This window comes from Haematobia irritans, chromosome 3 (genome assembly GCF_050003625.1).
Source record: "Haematobia irritans isolate KBUSLIRL chromosome 3, ASM5000362v1, whole genome shotgun sequence".
NCBI lineage: Eukaryota > Metazoa > Arthropoda > Insecta > Diptera > Muscidae > Haematobia > Haematobia irritans.
The window spans coordinates 161096200-161117001 of record NC_134399.1 but is presented as its reverse complement, the minus strand read 5'-3'; the positions used below and the strand labels follow the sequence as shown (position 1 = coordinate 161117001).

The following is a 20802-nucleotide window of genomic DNA, read 5'->3' as shown; positions in this document are numbered from 1 at the left end:
TCCGACTTGAATGCCAAGGGTCGTGGGTTCGATCCCTGCTTCGGCCAAAGTTTTTTTTTTGTTTTTTTTTTTACACATATTCCAGATATGTTCGGAAGATTCCGAAAAAATGTTCAACATTACATTGTAGTATATTAAATTTTGAACTGTAAAATGTGTCTTATTAAAGACCTAAAGTCAGAAAAGAACAGTGCTTGATATAAACGAAATGGACTGTGTTGTTGTTTCAAAAATAACTTTTTTTATTGAAAAAATAAAAATTTTTTAACAAACTATTTTTTTTGGTGATAAAAGTTTAAAATTTTCGGAGCAATTCAAAACACTCTAACAAAAGAAAAACGTTTTCGGTACACGTTTTCCAAACGTTTTTTTTCTTTGCGTGTATATTGTTTAGACCAATATGCTTTCAAACATATTATATATTAGTAGAGATCAAACATATAAATGTTTGGGCAATACCCAAATATGTATATGCTTGAAGCAAAATATGTTTGGGAGTATATGTTACAGAAGCGATTTTTTGTGAGGGTGTATGGGAGCTATATCTAAATTTGATCCGATTTCTTCAAAATTCAATAGCGTTCGTCCTTGTAACCAAAAAACTCTCTGTACCAAATTTCATCAAAATCGGTTAATAATTGAGACCGGAATCCTGTGAACAACAAATACATGGACAGACGGACGGACGGACACCAAGCGCTAGATCGACTCAGGAGGTGATTCTGAGTCGATCGGTATATATTTTATGGGGTCTAAAATCAATATTTCTGGTAGGCACATTTTTTGGTAGATCAAACTTATTATACCCTGACCACTATGTGGTTTAGGGTATAATAATCAAATTTTCTCCAAAAGAACTTCCACCAAAGTGGGAGGAAAAAGCAATATTCGTATTTTTATTTTTCTGCTAAAGCACCACTATATTAAATATTTAACTTTTTAGATAGCAACAACAAAATTTTAGAGTTGAAATGTTGCTCGGATTTGTCGAATTTAGCATCATCATTATTTATTTCTATGTAGGATAAGCCATTACACTTCATATAATATATAAAATTCACGTCATTCAAACTGTCCACATCTCCCAGACCACTATGTGCAACAATAATGAAAACAAAAATATGTATAAGGAATATTTTTTTTTCACATTTTTATTTTACTTAGTGATACAATTATTTTTGTACAAATTAAAGATAAACACAAGCTGATTACTTCAATCATTTTCACAAACAAAAATATGTAAAGAGTTTTCTTATGAAGCACTTTATTGGAATAACAACAGAAGTCGTGAAGCATTTCATTCCATATTCCCGCATTCAAGGTTCTCGTTGATATTACTGCAGCAGTACTTCCCTTACGAAAACTGTTATCTTTGATAATTATGAATAACAATGGCATGTATCACGGCGACACATTCCCATCCAGTGTTTTAGATTTTCACAATACAACTGACACTTGGGAAAGTGGGGATGATAACGCGATTGTTCCCGGCACAATTCACGATCCAAGGTAATGACACGTGATTTAATGGACACAGTTTTCAAATCCTTAATTTCATCATCGCCATTATCCACAAAATCATCAGCATCATCGTCGATTGTGGCAGGTGATCCTTTATCATAATCATCGTCCATTTCATTGGGAATACCATCGCCATCAGCATCATTGATAACAGCTTCACGTCGTCGTTTTATATGGCCAGCCTCGGTATAAACTAGCAAAATTGACAATAGAATCAACGAAATTTTAAGGAACTTCATTTTTATGGCAATATCGACAAATCGAATATTGTGACTTTCACAGCGATCTTTTTGTTTCAATAATATTTTCAAAACTGAAATGTTTTAATTATTACGCTTCAGGAAATCTAAGAAATTTGCGACTAATTCTATACGAATAATACGTATTAAACCCATAGAGCTTTGGTTTCATTTCTTATCAAATTCAATGCCACATTTTATCAAACCAAACTTGTATAAGTCAAAACAAAAATACAACATTCTACATGTATAAAGAACGTTGTACTATAGTGTACACAGAAAAAAAGTTCGTTGTTAAACAGATGCAAAAATGAACTATTTTTATAGAAAAAAATATTTTGTTTTAGTTTACTTTAAAATTTCCCAACAAAACCTGAATAAGATGTTGCAATGAAGAACTGCTAAGCAAATGCATTTGTGGCATACCATCAGCAATCCAGCAAAAATGGTCGCCAAAAAAGTAGTGAACAGAAGCGATGAATTTAACATGGACTTGTCATAAGATGGATGTCCACCATTTCAACAGCATCACTTTTTAAGGAATGATCCGCACGCAAAAAAATAATTCTTTCCTCCCAAGCGAAATTTTAGACAAACAAAGTTCGTTTCTCATTTGCTTTTCGCTGTAAGGAAGTGTATTTGGAAGAAAAGTATATACTTTCTGTGATAAACGTTTATTCTTTTCCAGGATGTAAATACAATTTCATAAAGACAAACTCAAAAAAACATTGTTTTCTTGCTAATTGCATTTTCCCTCACATCTTTCTCACGTTCACGAGGTTTTTTAGGTCTTAGCACCTTTTTCTTGTAATACCAACAATTTAGAAGAAATTATACGATTTTATAAATTTTTAAAATTTTTTTACCTTCCGCCTGGACGGAGAATCGAACCGCGGACCATGCACTTTGTAAGCCAACACACTAACCACTGAGCTATGTACCTGTTATGGTCACCAATAGATAAATATCCATATAAGTTATATTTATATAGCATAGCTTGCGGCGCCCACGAACCGAATAAACAAAGTTTATTTAACAGAAACAAAAATTTAGTTTGGCACCGTGGAGCAGTGGTTGCTACGTCCGACTTGCATGCCAAGGGTCGTGGGTTCGATCCCTGCTTCGACCATAGTTTTTTTACATATATTCCAGATATGTTCGGAAGATTCCGAAAAAATGTTCAACATTACATTGTAGTATATTAAATTTTGAACTGTAAAATGTGTCTTATTAAAGACCTAAGTCAGAAAAGAACAGTGTTTGATATAAACGAAATGGACTGTGTTGTTGTTTCAAAAATAACTTTTTTTATGGAAAAAATAAAAATTTTGTAACAGACGATTTTTTTGGTGATAAAAGTTTAAAATTTTAGAAGCAATTCAAAAAACTCTAACAAAAGAAAAACGTTTTCCGTACACGTTTTCCAAACGTTTTCTTTCTTTGCGTGCGAATCCAGTGTTTCGGATGCGAATTAAAAATTTTGTGATATTTTAACAAAAAATAATTTTTATAATTTTTTTATGATTTTTTAATGTATTCTAACGCTTGTCTGCAAAATTTGACCTTAAATATTTTAACAAATTCCCTATTTTTCAAGAATGGATTAATCCTGTTCTTTATTTTATTTGTTTTATTTATTTTATTAATTCTTACTCTGCAACATATCATATTTGAAACAAAGAAGTTATACTTACTCATTAAAAATATAAAAAAAGAAATTTCGACAAAATTTTCTATAGAAATAAAATTTTGACACATTTTCGATAGAAATAAAATTTTTACAAAACTTTCTATAGAAATGAACTTTTGACAAAATTTTCTATAGAAATAAATTTTTGACAAATTTTTCTATAGACATAAAATTTCTACAAAATGTTCTATACGAGTAGAAATAAAATTTTGACAAAATATTGAAACAAATTTTTTGACAAAATTTTCTATAGAAATAAAATTTTGACAAAATAAAAAAAAAAATGAGAAAATTTCGATAGAAATAAAATTGTGACAAAATTTTCTATAGAAACAAAATTATGACAAAATTTTCGAAAGAAATAAAATATTGACAAAATTTTCTATAGAAATAAAATTTTGTCAAAATTTTCTAAAGAAATAAAATTTTGACAAAAAAATTTAAGCATTGTTGTCGTTTTTTTATTTCAGCTTAAAACCATGCATTGTCTAAACTACAAGTGCAGCTTAACCAGCAGAGGAAAAGAATGTTTGTCAAATTTATTTGGGCAAAGCAGGATGGTTGGATGGACGCACGTTTCGGAATTAACACATTCTTCATCAGCATCCTCAACTTGCAGCAAAACTATCAACCAATTATCAGAAAAAATTCAGGCAGTTCATTAAACCCAACAATGAACCACACATGAACCTTCCGCAAAAAGGGTTTGCATGATAGATACATTCGTACAAACATATCACTTTTCCTCTGTTGGTCAAGCTAAACTTGTAGTTTTGTCAATGCATGGTTTTAAGCTGAAATCAAAAAACGAAAAAAAAAATATTTCTATAAATTGTGACAAAATTTTCTATAGACAAAGTTTTCTATGGAAATAAAATTTTGAAAAAATTTTCTATAGAACTAAATTTTGACAAAATTTGCTACACAAATAGAGTTTTGACAAAAAATGTCTGTACTAATAAAATTTTGACAAAATTTTATATTGAAAAAATTCTGTTGTAATAAAATGTTGGCAATATTTTCTGTAGAAATAAAATTTTGCCAAAATTTTCTCTAGAAATAAAATTGTGACAAAATTTTCGACAGAAATAAAATTCTGACAAAAGTTTCTATATAAATAAGATGTTTGTTTATAGAAATAAAATTTTGACAAAATTTTCAATAGAAATAAAATTTTGACAAAATTTTCTCTAGAAATAAAATTTTAACAAAATTTTCGACAAAAATAAAATGTTGACAAAATTTTCTATATAAATAAAATGTTACCAAAATTTTTTTCATAGAAATAAAATTTTGACAAAATTTTCTATAGAAATGAAATTGTGACAACATTTTCTACAGAAATAAACTTTCGACAGAATTTTCTGTAGAAATAAAATTTTGACAAATTTTTCTATAGGCATAAAATTTGGACTATGTTTTCTATAGAAATAAAATTTTGACAAAATTTTCTATAGAAATAAAATTATGGCAAAATTTTCTATAGAAATAAACTTTCGACAGAATTTTCTATAAATACAAAATTTGACAAAATTATCTACAGAAATAAAATTGTGAAAAATTTTCTATAGAAACAAAATGTTGACAAAATTTTCAATAGAAATAAAATATTGACAAAATTTTTTATAGAAACAAAATGACAAAATTTTCTGTAGTAATAACATTTTGACTATATTTTCTATAGAAATATAATTTTCCAAAATTTTCTCTAGAAATAAAATTTTGACAAAATATTCTCTAGAAATAAAATTTTGACAAAATTTTCTATAGAAATAAAATTATGGCAAAATTTTCTATCGAAATAAATTTTCGACAGAATTTTCTATAAATATAAAATTTGACAAAATTATCTACAGAAATAAAATTGTGAAAAAATTTTCTATAGAAACAAAATGTTGACAAAATTTTCAATAGAAATAAAATATTGACAAAATTTTCTATAGAAACAAAATGACAAAACTTTCTGTAGTAATAACATTTTGACAATATTTTCTATAGAAATAAAATTTTGCCAAAATTTTCTATAGAAATAAAAATTTGACAAAATATTCTATAGAAATAAAATTTTGACAAAATTTTCTATAGAAATAAAATTTTGACAAAATTTTCTATAGTAATAAAATTTTGACAAAATTTTTTATAGAAATAAAATGTTGACAAAAGTTTCTATAGAAATAAAATTTTGCCAAAATTTTCTCTAGAAATAAAATTTTGACAAAATATTCTCTAGAAATAAAATTTTGACAAAATTTTCTATAGAAATAAAATTGTGACAAAATTTTCTATAGAAATAAATTTTCGACAGAATTTTCTATAAATATAAAATTTGACAAAATTATCTACAGAAATAAAATTGTGAAAAAATTTTCTATAGAAACAAAATGTTGACAAAATTTTCAATAGAAATAAAATATTGACAAAAATTTCTATAGAAACAAAATGACAAAACTTTCTGTAGTAATAACATTTTGACAATATTTTCTATAGAAATAAAATTTTGCCAAAATTTTCTCTAGAAATAAAAATTTGACAAAATATTCTATAGAAATAAAATTTTGACAAAATTTTCTATAGAAATAAAATTTTGACAAAATTTTTTATAGAAATAAAATGTTGACAAAAGTTTCTATAGAAATAAAATTTTGACAAAATTTTCTATAGAAATAAAATTGTGACAAAATTTTCTATAGAAATAAAGTTTCGTCAGAATTTTCTATAAAAACAAAATTTTTCAAAATTATCTGCAGAAATAAAATTTTGACAAAATTTTCTATAGAAACAAAATGTTGACAAAATTTTCTGTAGTAATAAAATTTTGACAATATTTTCTATAGAAATAAAATTTTGCCAAAATTTGCTCTAGAAATAAAATTTTGACAAAATTTTCTATAGAAATAAAATTTTGAAAAAATATTCCATAGAAATAAAATTTTGACAAAATTTTCTATTGAAATAAAATTTTGACAGAATTTTCTATAGAAATGAAATTTTGCTAAAATAATATTTTTGGTGGTACAATTTTCTCCAATTTTTGGTAGATTATTTTGGGCACAAGAGGGTTTAATAACCTATCAATTGCCAACTACAACGAAATAATTTTCTTCGTAAAATGTTCGAAATATCTCATTGTTTTACAGCTATGAACAATTTCCAATTATTCAGAATTAATAATCAGATGTTAGGTTAGGTTAGGTGGCAGCCCGATGTATCAGACTCACTTAGACTATTCAGTCCACTTCTCTCTCAGATGTTATCTTTAGATCATCAGCAATAAGTTATAAGTCCTATTTAAATTCTAATGATTCCAATCAGTGCTGACCAAATTCATTCGTCTTTCGACTTTACTCACTCATATTTAGCCCATTAATGCAAGCATAACATAGCACACATAAAAACGGAAATTAATACCGTTTAAGGAAATTTAATTCATTTGTATTTATTTATATATCCACATCCTTTATATTAAACTACATTACATTAAAATCTCTACTTTAGAATTACTATACATATATTCATTGTGATACTATATATAGAATAATTGCAAACTATTGATTTCTTGGCATACCATCATCATCGGTAGGTTGGTATATTAATTCATTTCATTTAATACGGTAAATGCCGAATATGCAGTTTTCAAAATCTGTAATTGAATCAGGGAAGGAGGCATTATTAATTTTGAGTGTTACTATCGATAGTCCTGCATTCTACTAACAATTGGAAAAGCAAGAACACTCGAAAGCCCTATCTACTGACCAAACAAAGTGCATGCTCCACACTCCATGGTCTATAACCCAATAAATGCTTAATTAATTACTCGTATATAGATAAGTAATAATTATGGACATTCATGAGATCGAGAATTAAATGAATTGAAAATCATACACAATAAAATGACTCAATTATATACAGATATTTGCTTAAAGTCTTTAACACTTGGTTACCATATTTACATGAATATTTCCATACAGCAATTGAAAGGGTTATCAAATGTAATGGTTGCACTACACATAGAGTAAAACAAATATTTTTATCTAATTGTTGCAGTTACTATGAACTGTTTAATAAGGGGAAAAAACAACTAAATTACAAAAATTAATAATTATTGTAATAAAATTATTGAAATAATTTATTTAGTACAAATAAACTAAATTTTAAATAACGAAATTAAATATAATCAGCAGATACAGAAATAAAATTTTGACAAAATTTTCTATAGAAATAAAATGTTGACAACATTTTCTAAAAAAATAATATTTTGACAATTTTTTTTATAGAAATAAAATGTTGACAAAAATTTATATAGGTATAAAATTTTGAAAAAAAATCTATAGAAATATAATTTTAATGAAAGTTTCTATAGAAATAAAATTTTGACAAAATTTTCTATAGAAATAAAATTTCGACAAAATTTCTTTTTATAGAAATAAATATTTGACAAAATTTTCGATAGAAATAAATATTTGACAAAATTTTCGATAGAAATAAAATTTTGACAAAAGTTTATATAGAAATACAATTTTGACAAAATTTTCTATACAAAATAAAATTTTGACAAAAGTTTATATAGAAATAAAATTTAGACAAATTTTTCTATAGAAATAAAATTTTGACCAAATTTCCAAAGAAATGACAATTTTTATAGAAATATTTGTTTTTGTTTTTTATTGTTGGTTTTGTTCTTTAATAATTGTTGTTGTTTTTTTGATTTCAGCTTAAAACCATGCATTGACTAAACTACAAGTGTAGCTTAACCAACAGAGGAAAAGAATGTTTGTCAAATTTATTTGGGCAAAGCAACCCTATAGACTGCAAGCTGGTTGGATGGACGCACGTTTCGGAATTACCACATTACTCATCAGCATCCTCTACTTGCAGCAAAACTACCAACCAATTATCAGAATAAATTCAGGCAATTCATTAAACCCAACAATGAACCACGCTTGAACCTTCCGAAAAAAAAGCCGGCTTATGCCGAAATAAATTCGTACAAACATATAAAATTTTGACAAAATTTTCTATAGAAATAAGATTTTGACCAAATTTCTAAAGAAATGACACTTTCTATAGAAATAAAATTTTAACAAAATTTTCTATAGAAATAAGATTTTGAAAAATTTTCCATAGAAATAAAATATTGATAAAATCTTTATAGAAATAACATTTTGACAAAATTCGAATGAAATGTCATTTTGACAATTTTTTTTATAGAAATTAAAATTTGACAAAATTTTCTATAGAAATAAAATTTTGACAAAATTTTCTATAGAAATAAAATTTTTACAAAATTTTCTATAGGAACAAGATTTTGAAAAATTTTCTATAGAAATAAAATTTTGATAAAATTTCTAATTAAATGTCATGGACGATTTTTTTTTATAGAAACAAAAATTTTCTATAGAAATAAAATTTTGACAAAACTTTCTGTAGAAATAAGATTTTGAAAAATTTTCTATAGAAATAAAATTTTGATAAAATTTCTATAGAAACAACATTTTGACAACATTTCTAATGAAATGACATTTTGACAATTTTTTTTATAGAATTAAATATTTGACAAAATTTTCAATAGAAACAAAATTTTGACACAATTTTCTATAGAAACAAAAATTTTGACAAAATTTTTAAAAAAATGACATTTTGACAATTTTTTCTATAGAAATAAAATTTTGACAAAATTTTCGATGGAAATAAAATGTTGACAAAATTTTCTATAGAAATAAAATTTTGAAAAATTTTCTATAGAAATAAAATTTTGACAAAATTTCTAAAGAAATGACATTTAGACAATTTTTTTATAGAAATTAAATTTTGACAAAATTTTTGATAGAAATAAAATTTCGACAAAATTTTCGATAGAAATAAGATTTTGACAAAATTTTCTACAGAAATAAAATTTTGACAACATTTTTTATAGAAATAAAATTTTAACAAAATTTTCTATAGAAATAAAATTTTGACAAATTTTTCTATGGAAATAAAATTTTGACAAATTTTTCTACAGAAATAAAATTTTAACAAAATTTCTAATGAAATAACATTTTGACAAATTTTTTTATAGAAATAAAAATTTGACAAAATTTTCGATAGAAATAAAATTTTGACAACATTTTCTATAGAAATAAAAATTTGACAAAATTTTCGATAGAAATAAAATTTTGACAAAACTTTCTGTAGAAATAAGATTTTAAAAAGTTTTCTAAAGATATAAAATTTTAATAAAATTTCTATAGAAACAACATTTTGACAAAATTTCTAATGAAATGACATTTTGACAAATTTTTTTATAGAAATAAAAATTTGACAAAATTTTCTATAGAAATAAAATTTTGAAAAATTTTCTATAGAAATAAGATTTTGAAAAATTTTCTATAGAAATAAAATTATGACAAAATTTCTTTAGAAATAACATGTTGACAAAATTTCTAATGAAATGACACTTCGACAAATTTTTTATAGAAATAAAAATTTGACAAAATTTTCGATAGAAATAAAATTTTTGACAAAAATTTATATAGAAATAAAATTTTAACAAAATTTTCTATAGAAATAAAGTTGTGACAAAATTTTCTATAGAAGAAATTTTGACAAAATATTATATAGAAATAAAATATTGTCAAAATTTGCTATAGAAATAAAATTTTGACAATTTTTTCTATAAAAATAAAATGTTGAAAAAAGTTTATATAGAAATAAAATTTTGACAAAATATTCTATAGAAATAAAATTTTGACAAATTATTCTATAGAAAAAAAAAATGTTGTCAAAATTTTCTGTAGTAATAAAATTTTTACAAAAGTTTCTATAAAAATTAAATTTTTACAAAATGTTCTTTAGAAATAAAATGGTGACAAAATTTTCAAATACCATACGATCGGTTTGAAATTTAGTAAGTGATGTTAGTATGTGACTCTAACAACCATACAAAAATTGGTCGATATAGGTACATAACTATATATAGCCCACATAAAAACCGATTCCCAGTTTTCACCTCCGGAGTCTCTTTAAAGAGCAAATCTTATCCGTTCCGAGTGAAATTCGCTACGTGTTTTTAGTATATGTTATGCCCTCTAACAACAATACAAATAATGATCCATATTGTTCCATAATTAATATATAAAACAATTTGACCTCCGGAGCTTCGTGGAAGGTTCCAAAGATTATTATTATTTCTTTTTTTTTTTTGTTTGAAAATTCGTAGCTACACGTAAAGAAAAAAACGTTTGAAAAACGTGTATCGAAAACGTTTTTCTTTTGTTAGAGTTTTTTTAATTCTTTCGAAAATGTTAAACTTTTATCACCAAAAAAAATCGTTTGTTACAAAATTTTTATTTTTTACAATAAAAAAATATTTTTGAACTAACAACACAGACCGGTTCGTTTATATCAAGCACTGTTCTTTTCTGACTTTAAGTCTGTAATAAGACACATTTTACAGTTCATAGTAAAAATGTAATATAGTAGTATGTAATGTTGTTTTTTTGGGAATCTTCCGAACATATCTGGAATATATGTAAAAAAAAACTTTTTAGTGTTCGATCGAAGCAGGGATCGAACCCACGACCCTTGGTATGCAAGGCGGACGTTGCAACCACTCCTCCACCGTGTCCAACTAAATATATGTTTCTGTTAAATAAAGTTTGTTTAATCGGCTCGTGGGCGCCGCAAGCTATGCTATATAAATATAACTTATATGGATAATTGTCTGTTGATGACACTAACATCTCCATAGCTCAGTGGATAGTGTGTTGGCTTACAAATTGCATGGTCCGCGGTTTGATTCTCCGTCCAGGCGAAAGGTAAATATTAAAAATTTATAAAATCGAATAATTTCTTCTACATTGTTTGTATTACAGAAAAAGGTACTAAGAACTAAAAATCCTCGTGGAAGTGAGAAAGATGTGAGGGAAAATGTAATTATCCAGAAAATATTGTTGTTTGGAGTAAGTCTATATGAAATTGTTTTTACATCCTGGAAAAGAATAAACGTTTATCACAAAAAGTATGTACTTTTCTTCTAAATAAACTTCCTTACAGCGAAACGCAAATGAGAAACGATCTTTGTTTGTCTAAATTTTCTTTTGGGAGGAAAGAATTATTTTTTTTTCGTATATATTATTTCCCCTGTATCCCCGCTTACCTTAACAAATGTTGGCAATTGTACTGGTATTATGTTGCCAGCTCTAAGGCATGATGTTTGTTGTGAACGTTGTAACAGCAACAATATTGCTTTCTTAAATTTCTCATCTCGATCCATCCAATTGCATTCGTAAATTGCATCGATTAGATAGTCATTGGCTCGAACATACAAATCACCAATATAACAAAGAATAAAAATTTCAACTGTTATTGCTCCAAAGAACATGCAACTACCCACAAGACGAGAGAAATCTGATCCTACATAGAGGACATAGACACCTATAGTGCATTGGGCTAAACCGGTGGCAATAAATTGGGCCAAACATGTTCCCGATATACATTCTTGTATGGTTAGATAAAGTCTATGAGAGAGAATAAATTAAATTAAATGTTTATTTTTTTTAATTATACAAAATATTTGCCAATGTGTAGTTTTCATCATCTATTACACTCATAAAAAGAAAAAAAAAACGAAATGTGTCATTAAATTTAAGCCATCAAACATTAGAGCCCTGTAGCATTTAAATGTTAATAAATCTTTTGTTTTCTCTTTTTAGACACTAATAAGCTAAAAACTTTAGACCCAAACACGTATTTTAAACCATGAAGCATGTGAAATAAACATCTTTTTCTCAACATGTACATAGATCGTATCAATGCCCATGATGATAGCTATTTAAGATTTGGTTCGCTGAACTTTTCTTACGCACAAAGAAAATTTCATTAAAATTGACCCTATAAAATTTTTTCATTGACATAACAAACATCAGCGTCCTCCTCTTACAGTGAAACTGTCAACAAATTATGAGAATAAATTCGGATAATTCACAAAAACCAAAGTGAACTACACTTGGACCTCCCGAAACAAATTTCCAAGATTTTGTAGTGTCTGTATTGAAACTGCGAAAACCTGATAACAATGCGTACATATAAAATTCCGCCTTGAAGCTCTCCAATCCCAGGGAAACCAAGCAGGAAACATTAAGACACGTTCACTTGAGAAATAGACCACCCATTGGCTGGTAAATGCAGCACAAGCATAAAAATATGAGAATATTCGAAATACTTTCCTAACGGTTTCAATAGCACTGCACAATTCTCGCCTCTGGTCTCTCTCTAGAGCTCAAACATCCAAACGATCCACAATCGAATTAGCCCTCAGTAATTTCTGACGTACTGTGAAAATGTGTATGAACTTTATATTGCAAATCACATCGGTAATTGTTACATAGAGATTTTCACACATATCGGGTATATTTTTCGAAAGTACCAAATTAACAATCAGGGATATTGGGAATAGCAAGGTAACCAAGATATTTAAGAGAATCCCATATATAAGATATGGCTTAAACCATTTGGAGTCACGATTCGGTGGATTTATTCCACAATATTTCCAGATTTTCCAATGATTCGTAAATGCCTGCCATGTATGAATATTGGTGGTGGACATTGTTCGTCTCCTATGTAACGTAGGGCTTGAATAGCAAAGTCCTATAATGGTCGTCAATGTGTTACAATTTTATTTCCGAGTCCAATTCCGTACTATTTTCCGCTTCAATTTATATTGTAAGTCGTAAAAAGAATTTTTCAATAAAAATGTTGAAATGAGCAGCAGCTTCAATTCTTTGCTTTTAACGACAGCAACGATGATGCTCTAGGATTTTATACGCTTGCAGGGATATCCGCCATGACACATGCATTTACCCCACCTCACTCTCACGTAAATTTTCCAAAGTACTTAAAAGTACAGTGATTATGACCGAAAGGAAGTGTGGGACAGTGTCTTAAAATCATGTTTCATTAAAAAAAAATTTTGTCGTGAGGCCAAAGATTTCACGTCCTTAAAATACGAATGCGAATTTTGCTTAGCATAGACTTAGCATGACGCATTTCTTTGATATAAAGTTTTTTTTTCTTGACCAAAAGTCGATGAACTTTTCAATGAAGTGCTTTTGGCCTTATACTTAAGTGATTTGACTTAAAATTGGGTATCGTAACATTAAATAACATTTTCTTTTTCTAATGTAAACTTGGCCTTAATACATCTGGAAATATCTTCAGAATTAATGAAATCGTCTGATTTTTTATACCCACCACCATAGAATGGTGACGGGTGTATAATAAGTTTGTCATTCCGTTTGTAACACATCAAAATATCGATTTCCGACTATATAAAATATATATATTCTTGATAAGGGAGAAATTCTAAGACGATATAACGATGTCCGTCTGTCCATCTATCCGTCTGTCTGTATGTTGTAATCACGCTACAGTCTTCAATAATGAAGCAATCGTGCTGCAATTTTGCACAAACTCGCCTTTTGTCTGCAGGCAGGTCAAGTTCGAAGATGGGCTATATCGGTCCAGGTTTTGATATAGTCCCCATATAAACCGACCTCCCGATTTGGGGTCTTGGGCTTATAGAAATCGAAGTTTTTATCCAATTTGCTTGAAATTTGAAATCTAAAGGTATTTTATGACCATAAAGAGGTGTGCCAAAAATGGTGAGTATCGGTCCATGTTTTGGTATAGCCCCCATATAGACCGATTTCCCGATTTTACTTCTTGGGCTTATAGAAACCGCGGTTTTTATTCAATTTACCTGAAATTGGAAATCTAGGGGTATTGTAGGACCACAAATACGTGTACCAAAAATTGTGAGTATCGGTCCATATGTTGGTATAGCCCCCATATACACCGATCTCCCGATTTACTTCTTGGACTTCTAGAATCCGTATTTTTTGTCCAATTTGCCTGAAATTTGAAATCTAGAGGTATTCTAGGAAAATAAAGAGATGCGCCGAAAATGGTGATTATCGGACCATGTTTCGATATAGCCCCCATATAGACCGATCTCCCGACTTTATTTCTTGGGCTTATAGAAACCGCAGTTTTTATTCAATTTACCTGAAATTGGAAATCTAGAGGTATTGTAGGACCACAAATACGTGTGAGTATCGGTCCATGTTTTGGTATGGTACCCATATAAAACGACCTCCCGATTTGGGGTCTTGGGCTTATACAAATCGAAGTTTTTATCCAATTTGCCTGAAATTTGAAATCTAGAGGTATTTTATGACCATAAAGAGCTGTTCCAAAAATGGTGAGTATAAGTCCATGTTTTGGTATAGCCCCCATATAGACCGATCTCCCGATTTTACTTCTTGGGCTTATAGAAACCGCAGTTTTTATTCAATTTACCTGAAATTGGAAATCTAGAGGTATTGTAGGACCACAAATACGTGTGCCAAAAATTGTGAGTATCGGTCCATATTTTGGTATAGCCCCCATATAGACCGATTTCCCGATTTGGGTTTCTAGAAACCGTAGTTTTTATCTGATTTGCCTGAAATTGTAAATATTCTGGTATTTTAAGCTCACAAAAACGTGTATCGGATTAAGTTTTTATCGGTCCATTTGGTAATGCCTCCATATAGACCGACTTCACTTCTTGAGGGTGTAGAAGGCGCAATGATCATGAATATTGCTTGAAACTGAATGTAAAATTTCCAGATTTTACTTCTACAGATTTAAGATTTCAAATCAAGACGTTATTTTATAATTTTCTTGCACACTCACACGAGATGTTAATGATTCCTCTAAAACTCAAACAAAAATGGTTCTTATAAATCCAGAATCTGATATAGTCCTCATAGGTGAAATCTTTAAATTTATCTTCGGGAAGTGTCCTCAAGCCCTCCTGAAATTTCAAAGGAAACCCTAATATTTGGTTCATGGTGGTGGGTATTTAAGATTCGGCCCAGCCGAACTTAGTGCTGTATATACTTGTTGTTTTTTTTTATATCATCCATCATAGGATGGGGGTATATTAACTTTGTCATTTCGTCCGCTTGAAATTTGGTACGTGATGTTAGTATATGGTTTCTAACAACCCCAGCAAAAAAAGCGTCGCCAAAAAAGTAATGAAAATGTTCTTTTTGGATCCGGAAGTGGTGTAAGATTGACGTAGAAGCGATTTATTTAACATGGGATTGTCATAGGACGGAAATCCCACATTTCAACCGCCGTTGCACTGAATTTGCATCACTTCTTTAGGTGTGATCCGAATTCAATGTTTTGGATGTAAATTCAAAAATTCTGTAATATTTTGTCAAATAAATAATTTTTCGAATTTTTTTATAATTTTTAATGGATTCTAACGCTTGTCGGAAACGTTAGACCTCAAATGTTTTCAAAAATTCACAATTTTTCAGATTGGATTTAGCAATTTTTTCGACAAAATTTAAATGATTTGTACCATTTTATGAATTCTTACTCTATTTTTAACCTCTTTGAAACAAAAAAAAATTAAATTACCCATTAAAAGTATGAAAAAACAAGTTATAAAAAAATTTAATTAAAAGAGCTTCCTGGGTAGTTAAAATAAAGAACATCATTGGGAGTGCATCTTCTGGAAGTGCTTTTAAAGTTGTGCCTTTGGAAGAACTTCCAAATTTTTTTGCTGGGCCCAGCAAAAGAAGCGTCGCCAAAAAAGTAGTGAAAATGTTCTTTTTGTATCCGGAAGTGGTGCCAAATTGACGCAAAAGGGATGAATTTAACATGGACTTGTCATAGACGGATGTCCACCATTTCAACAGCCGCTGCACTGAATTTGCATCACTTCTTAAGATGTGAGGCGAATTCAGTGTTTTGGATGTGAATTAAGAAATTTTGTGATATTTTGACAAATAAATATTTTTTAAAATTTTTTTTATGATTTTTAATGCTTGTCTGCAAATATTTTCAAAAATACACAATTTTTCTGGAAATGATTTAAAATTTTTTCCGGCTAAATTTAAATACTTTAAATTTAAATACTTGTATAGAAAGAAAATTTTGGCAAAATTTTCTAGAGAAATAAAATTTTGACAAAATTTTCTATAGAAATAAAATTTTGACAAAATTTTCTATAGATAAAAAAAGGTTTACAAAATTGTTCTATAGAAACAAATTTTTGACAAAATTTTCTATAGAAATACAATTTTGACAAAATTTTCTAAAAAAAATGACAAAATTTCTGTAGAAATAAAATATTGACAAAATTTTCTATAGATAAAAAAAAATTACAAAATGTTTCTAAAGAAATAAAATTTTGACAAAATTTTCTATGGGTAAAAAAATGTTGACAAAATTTTTCTATAGAAATACATTTTTGATAAGATTTTCGATCGAAATAAAATTTTTGCAAAATATTCTATAGAAATCAAATTTTGACCAAATTTTCTATAGAAATAAAATGTTGACAACATTTTCTATAGAAATACAATTTTGACAAAATTTTCTATAGAAATCAAATTTTGACGAAACTTTCTATAGAAATCAAATTTTGATAAAATATTCTATAGAAATAAAATTTTGATAAAATATTCTATAGAAATACAATTTTGTCAAAATTTTCTATAGAAATACAATTTTGACAAAATTTTCTATAGAAATACAATTTTGTCAAAATTTTCTATAGAAATACAATTTTGACAAAATTTTCTATAGAAATACAATTTTGACAAAATTTTCTATAGAAATAAAATTTTGACAAAATTTTCTATAGAAATAAAATTTTGACAAAATTTTTCTATAGAAATAAAATTTTGACAAAATTCTTCTATAGAAATAAAATTTTGACAAAACTTTCTATAGGAATAAATATTTGACAAATTTTTCTAAACAAAAATTAAATTTTGGCAAAATTTTCTATAGAAATAAAATTTTGGACAAAATTTTCTATAGAAATTAAATTTTGAGAAAATTTTCTATAGAAATACAATTTTGACAAAATTTTCTATAGGTAACAAAATTTTGACAATGAGAAATACAATTTTGATAAAATTTTTCTATAGAAATACAATTTTGACAAAATTTTCGATCGAAATAAAATTTTTACAAAATATTCTATAGAAATCAAATTTTGACCAAATTTTCTGTAGAAATAAAATGTTGACAACATTTTCTATAGAAATACAATTTTGACAAAATTTTCTATAGAAATCAAATTTTGACCAAATTTTCTATAGAAATAAAATTTTGACCAAATTTTCTATAGAAATAAAATTATTACGAAAATTTTTATAGAGACAAAATTTTGAGAAAATTGTCTATGAAAATAAAATTTTGAGAACATTTTCTATAGAAATAAAATTTTTACAAAATTTGCTACAGAAATAAAATTTTGACAAAATTTTCTATTGAAATAAAATTTTTACAAAATTTTTATAGTAATAAAATTGTGAGAAAATTTTCTATTTTCATTTTGGCTCGTGGGCAAAAGTAGTTATGTTCCACAAAATAACATTTTTGGGTGGTGAATTTATAAAAAGCGTTGCAACTAGTATCCCCAACATTTTTTATGTATCTTTAAAGAAAATTGTTTAGCATGAAAAGAAAACTTCGTTTGTCTAAAATTTCGTTCCTAAGAATATAAAACTCTTCTTTCCGGGTACTTGTTTTTAATCATTTCGATCTAAAAATGGGCTCCCCAAATTTACCATTACGTTTGTGACACAACCAAATATCCATTCCATCTTTATACTCTTAGCCTGAAATTCTAAGGCAACCTAGGCATGTCCGTCTGTCTGTTATAACCACGCCACAATCTTTTATAATGGAGATATAGTTCTGAACTATGACTTATATTCATTACAGGGAGATCTCATTCCTCATGATAGAAATGGGAGGATATTCTCTCAAGGCAATAATAAGACTCATCTCATTTCTATTGGCGAAGACTGAATATTCCCTTTCAGAGATTTTAAAATCAAATACATCCTATTTTGTAATTCAAACCACTGTTGCTTGACCCCAACTAGAATGGGTTAAAGTATAAAACAACTTTGTTTGACACCATCACATAGTCTAACACCTACACTGGTTTCCTCCAACCAGACCACCAGTTCAAACGCAACGAACGAAATTACCCTCATAATTCGGTTTTATTTCACAAAGCAATTTGTGCCAAACAAAGTGAAAATGGCCATCAGCAGCTGCATTTCTCCACGCGCATTACAATAATTGGCCAACAATTGAACTTTGCCAGTTTTTGAAAACACTTGCTGAAATGCCATTATCCTAGAGATATGTGTGAATTGTGACTACCGATGTCAATGATAACCAACATCGTCCATATGTCCTTTTGGTCAAGTTCTCTATGTTGCAGAAAATAATTCATATAAATTTTAGTATAGCTAGTACGGCGGCGAGGGGTTGGGGCGATTTGCAATGCGATAAATTTTTAATTTCACCATTGGATGACAATTGTTTGTGATCAATGTTCTGGACATGCTAAATGTTCGAAATATGCATTAAATTTTGATTTTTATTAGTTTTTGCACATTGATTGATTGCTATGCATATGGATTTTCACATAATTATAATTTCCTGGAATTTATATTCCATCAACGTTTTACAATTCAATAAACTCTTCATAATGCTTTGAATAAATAATTTAGAAATATTTGATCGTTTCGCAAAAACTAATTTTTCAACAACAATTGTTGAATACTATGAAGTGTAAATGATTTCCAAAAAAAATATGTTCTTCCGGTGACAACAATGGTGATTTAATGGATTATTTAAGTGATTTGTGTAAAGATTTGTTTTTTAGGGAAACGCAGTGGGGTTGCAAAATATTTGCCATTCCGTTAATCCGGATGCCTGCACATTGATTTTCGCCCATTTAAAATATGTTCAAACTTTGACTTTTTACACTGAACAAAAAAGACCAAATTTTCACTCCGATGTAGTTGATATTTTATACAGGCAATATAATTAACATACTAGCTGCGCAGATATATACGATCTCTAACAATCATGCAAAAATTGGTCCACATTAGTCCATAATTATATATAGCCCCCATATAAACCGATTCCCAGATTTGGCTTGCGGAGCCTCTAAAAGAAGCATATTGCGTCTGATCTGTCTGGAATTTGGTACATGATGTAAGTATATGGTATCCAACAACTAAGCAAAAATTGGTTCACATCGGTAAATACATTTTAAACTTTTATCATCAAAAAAAAATTCGTTTGTTACAAAATTTTTATTTTTTCGATAAAAAAAATTTTTTTGAACCAACAACACAGTCCATTACGTTTATATCAAGCACTGTTCTTTTCTAACTTTTAAGTCTTTAGTAAGTCACATTTTACAGTTCATAGTAAAAATTTAATATAGTAGTATGTAATGTTGAACATCTTTTCGGAATTTTCCGAACATATTTGGAATATATGTAAAAACAAAAAAAAAGTTCGGTCGCAGCAGGGCTCGAACTCATGACCCTTGGCATACACGGCGGACGTAGAAACCACTGCTCCACTGTGCCCAACTAAATGTTTGTTTCTGTTAAATAATGTTTGTTTAATCGGCTCGTGGGTCCCGCAGCCTATGCTTTATTAGTATAACTTATATGGATAATTATCTTTTGCATGGTCCGCGGTTCGATTCTCCGTCCAGGCGAAAGGTAAAATTAAAACAAGTATATACGGCCGTAAGTTCGGCCAGGCCGAAGCTTATATACCCTCCATCATGGATTGCGTAGAGACTTCTTCTAAACACTGCCATCCACAATCGAATTACTTAAGTTGCGGCAACGCTTGCCGATGCCAAGTTATCTAAAAACCTCCTAACACCATCTTCTAAATTTTATGTAAGTCCATATGTGGTATATATTAAATCAAAAAAGATAGATCCAATACGTATATAATTCAGTTTGACAAAGTAGACATAAAATTTTGACAAAATTTTGAACAGAAATAAAATTTTAACAAAATTTTCTATAGAACTAAAATTTTCACAAAATTTTCTATAGAAATAAAAATTTTGACAAAATTTTCTATAGAAAGAAAATTGTGACAAAAATTTCTACAGAAATAAAATTTTAACAAAATTTTTTCTAGAAATAAACTTTTGACAAAATTTTCTATAGAAATAAAATCTTGGTAGATTATTTTTGGCTCGAGTGGCAACCATGATTATGAACCGATATGGACCAATTTTTGTGTGATTGGACCAATTTTGATATGGTTGTTAGCGACCATATACTAACACCACGTTCCTAATTTGAACCGGATCGGATGAATTTTGCTCCTCCAAGAGGCTCCGGAGGTCAAATCTGGAGAACGTTTTATGTGGGGGCTATATATAATTATGGACCGATTTGGACCAATTCTGGCACGGTTGTTAAAGATCATATACTAACACCATGTTCCAAATTACAAACGGAT

At 28.1% G+C, this 20802-nt stretch overlaps 1 protein-coding gene and 1 pseudogene across 1 annotated transcript; both read right to left on the bottom strand.

Annotated features, from left to right (window-relative positions):
- Nucleotides 1-1124: 1124 nt before the first annotated feature.
- On the bottom strand, nt 1125-1871 carry LOC142230343 (uncharacterized). Its single transcript, XM_075300988.1, has one exon. It carries the CDS (start codon nt 1758-1760, stop codon nt 1380-1382), a length of 381 nt encoding a protein of 126 aa, XP_075157103.1. The 5' UTR covers nt 1761-1871; the 3' UTR covers nt 1125-1379.
- A 5033-nt stretch (nt 1872-6904) lies between these two features.
- On the bottom strand, nt 6905-13201 carry LOC142231256 (odorant receptor 2a-like; annotated as a pseudogene).
- Between the last annotated feature and the right edge of the window lie 7601 nt (nt 13202-20802).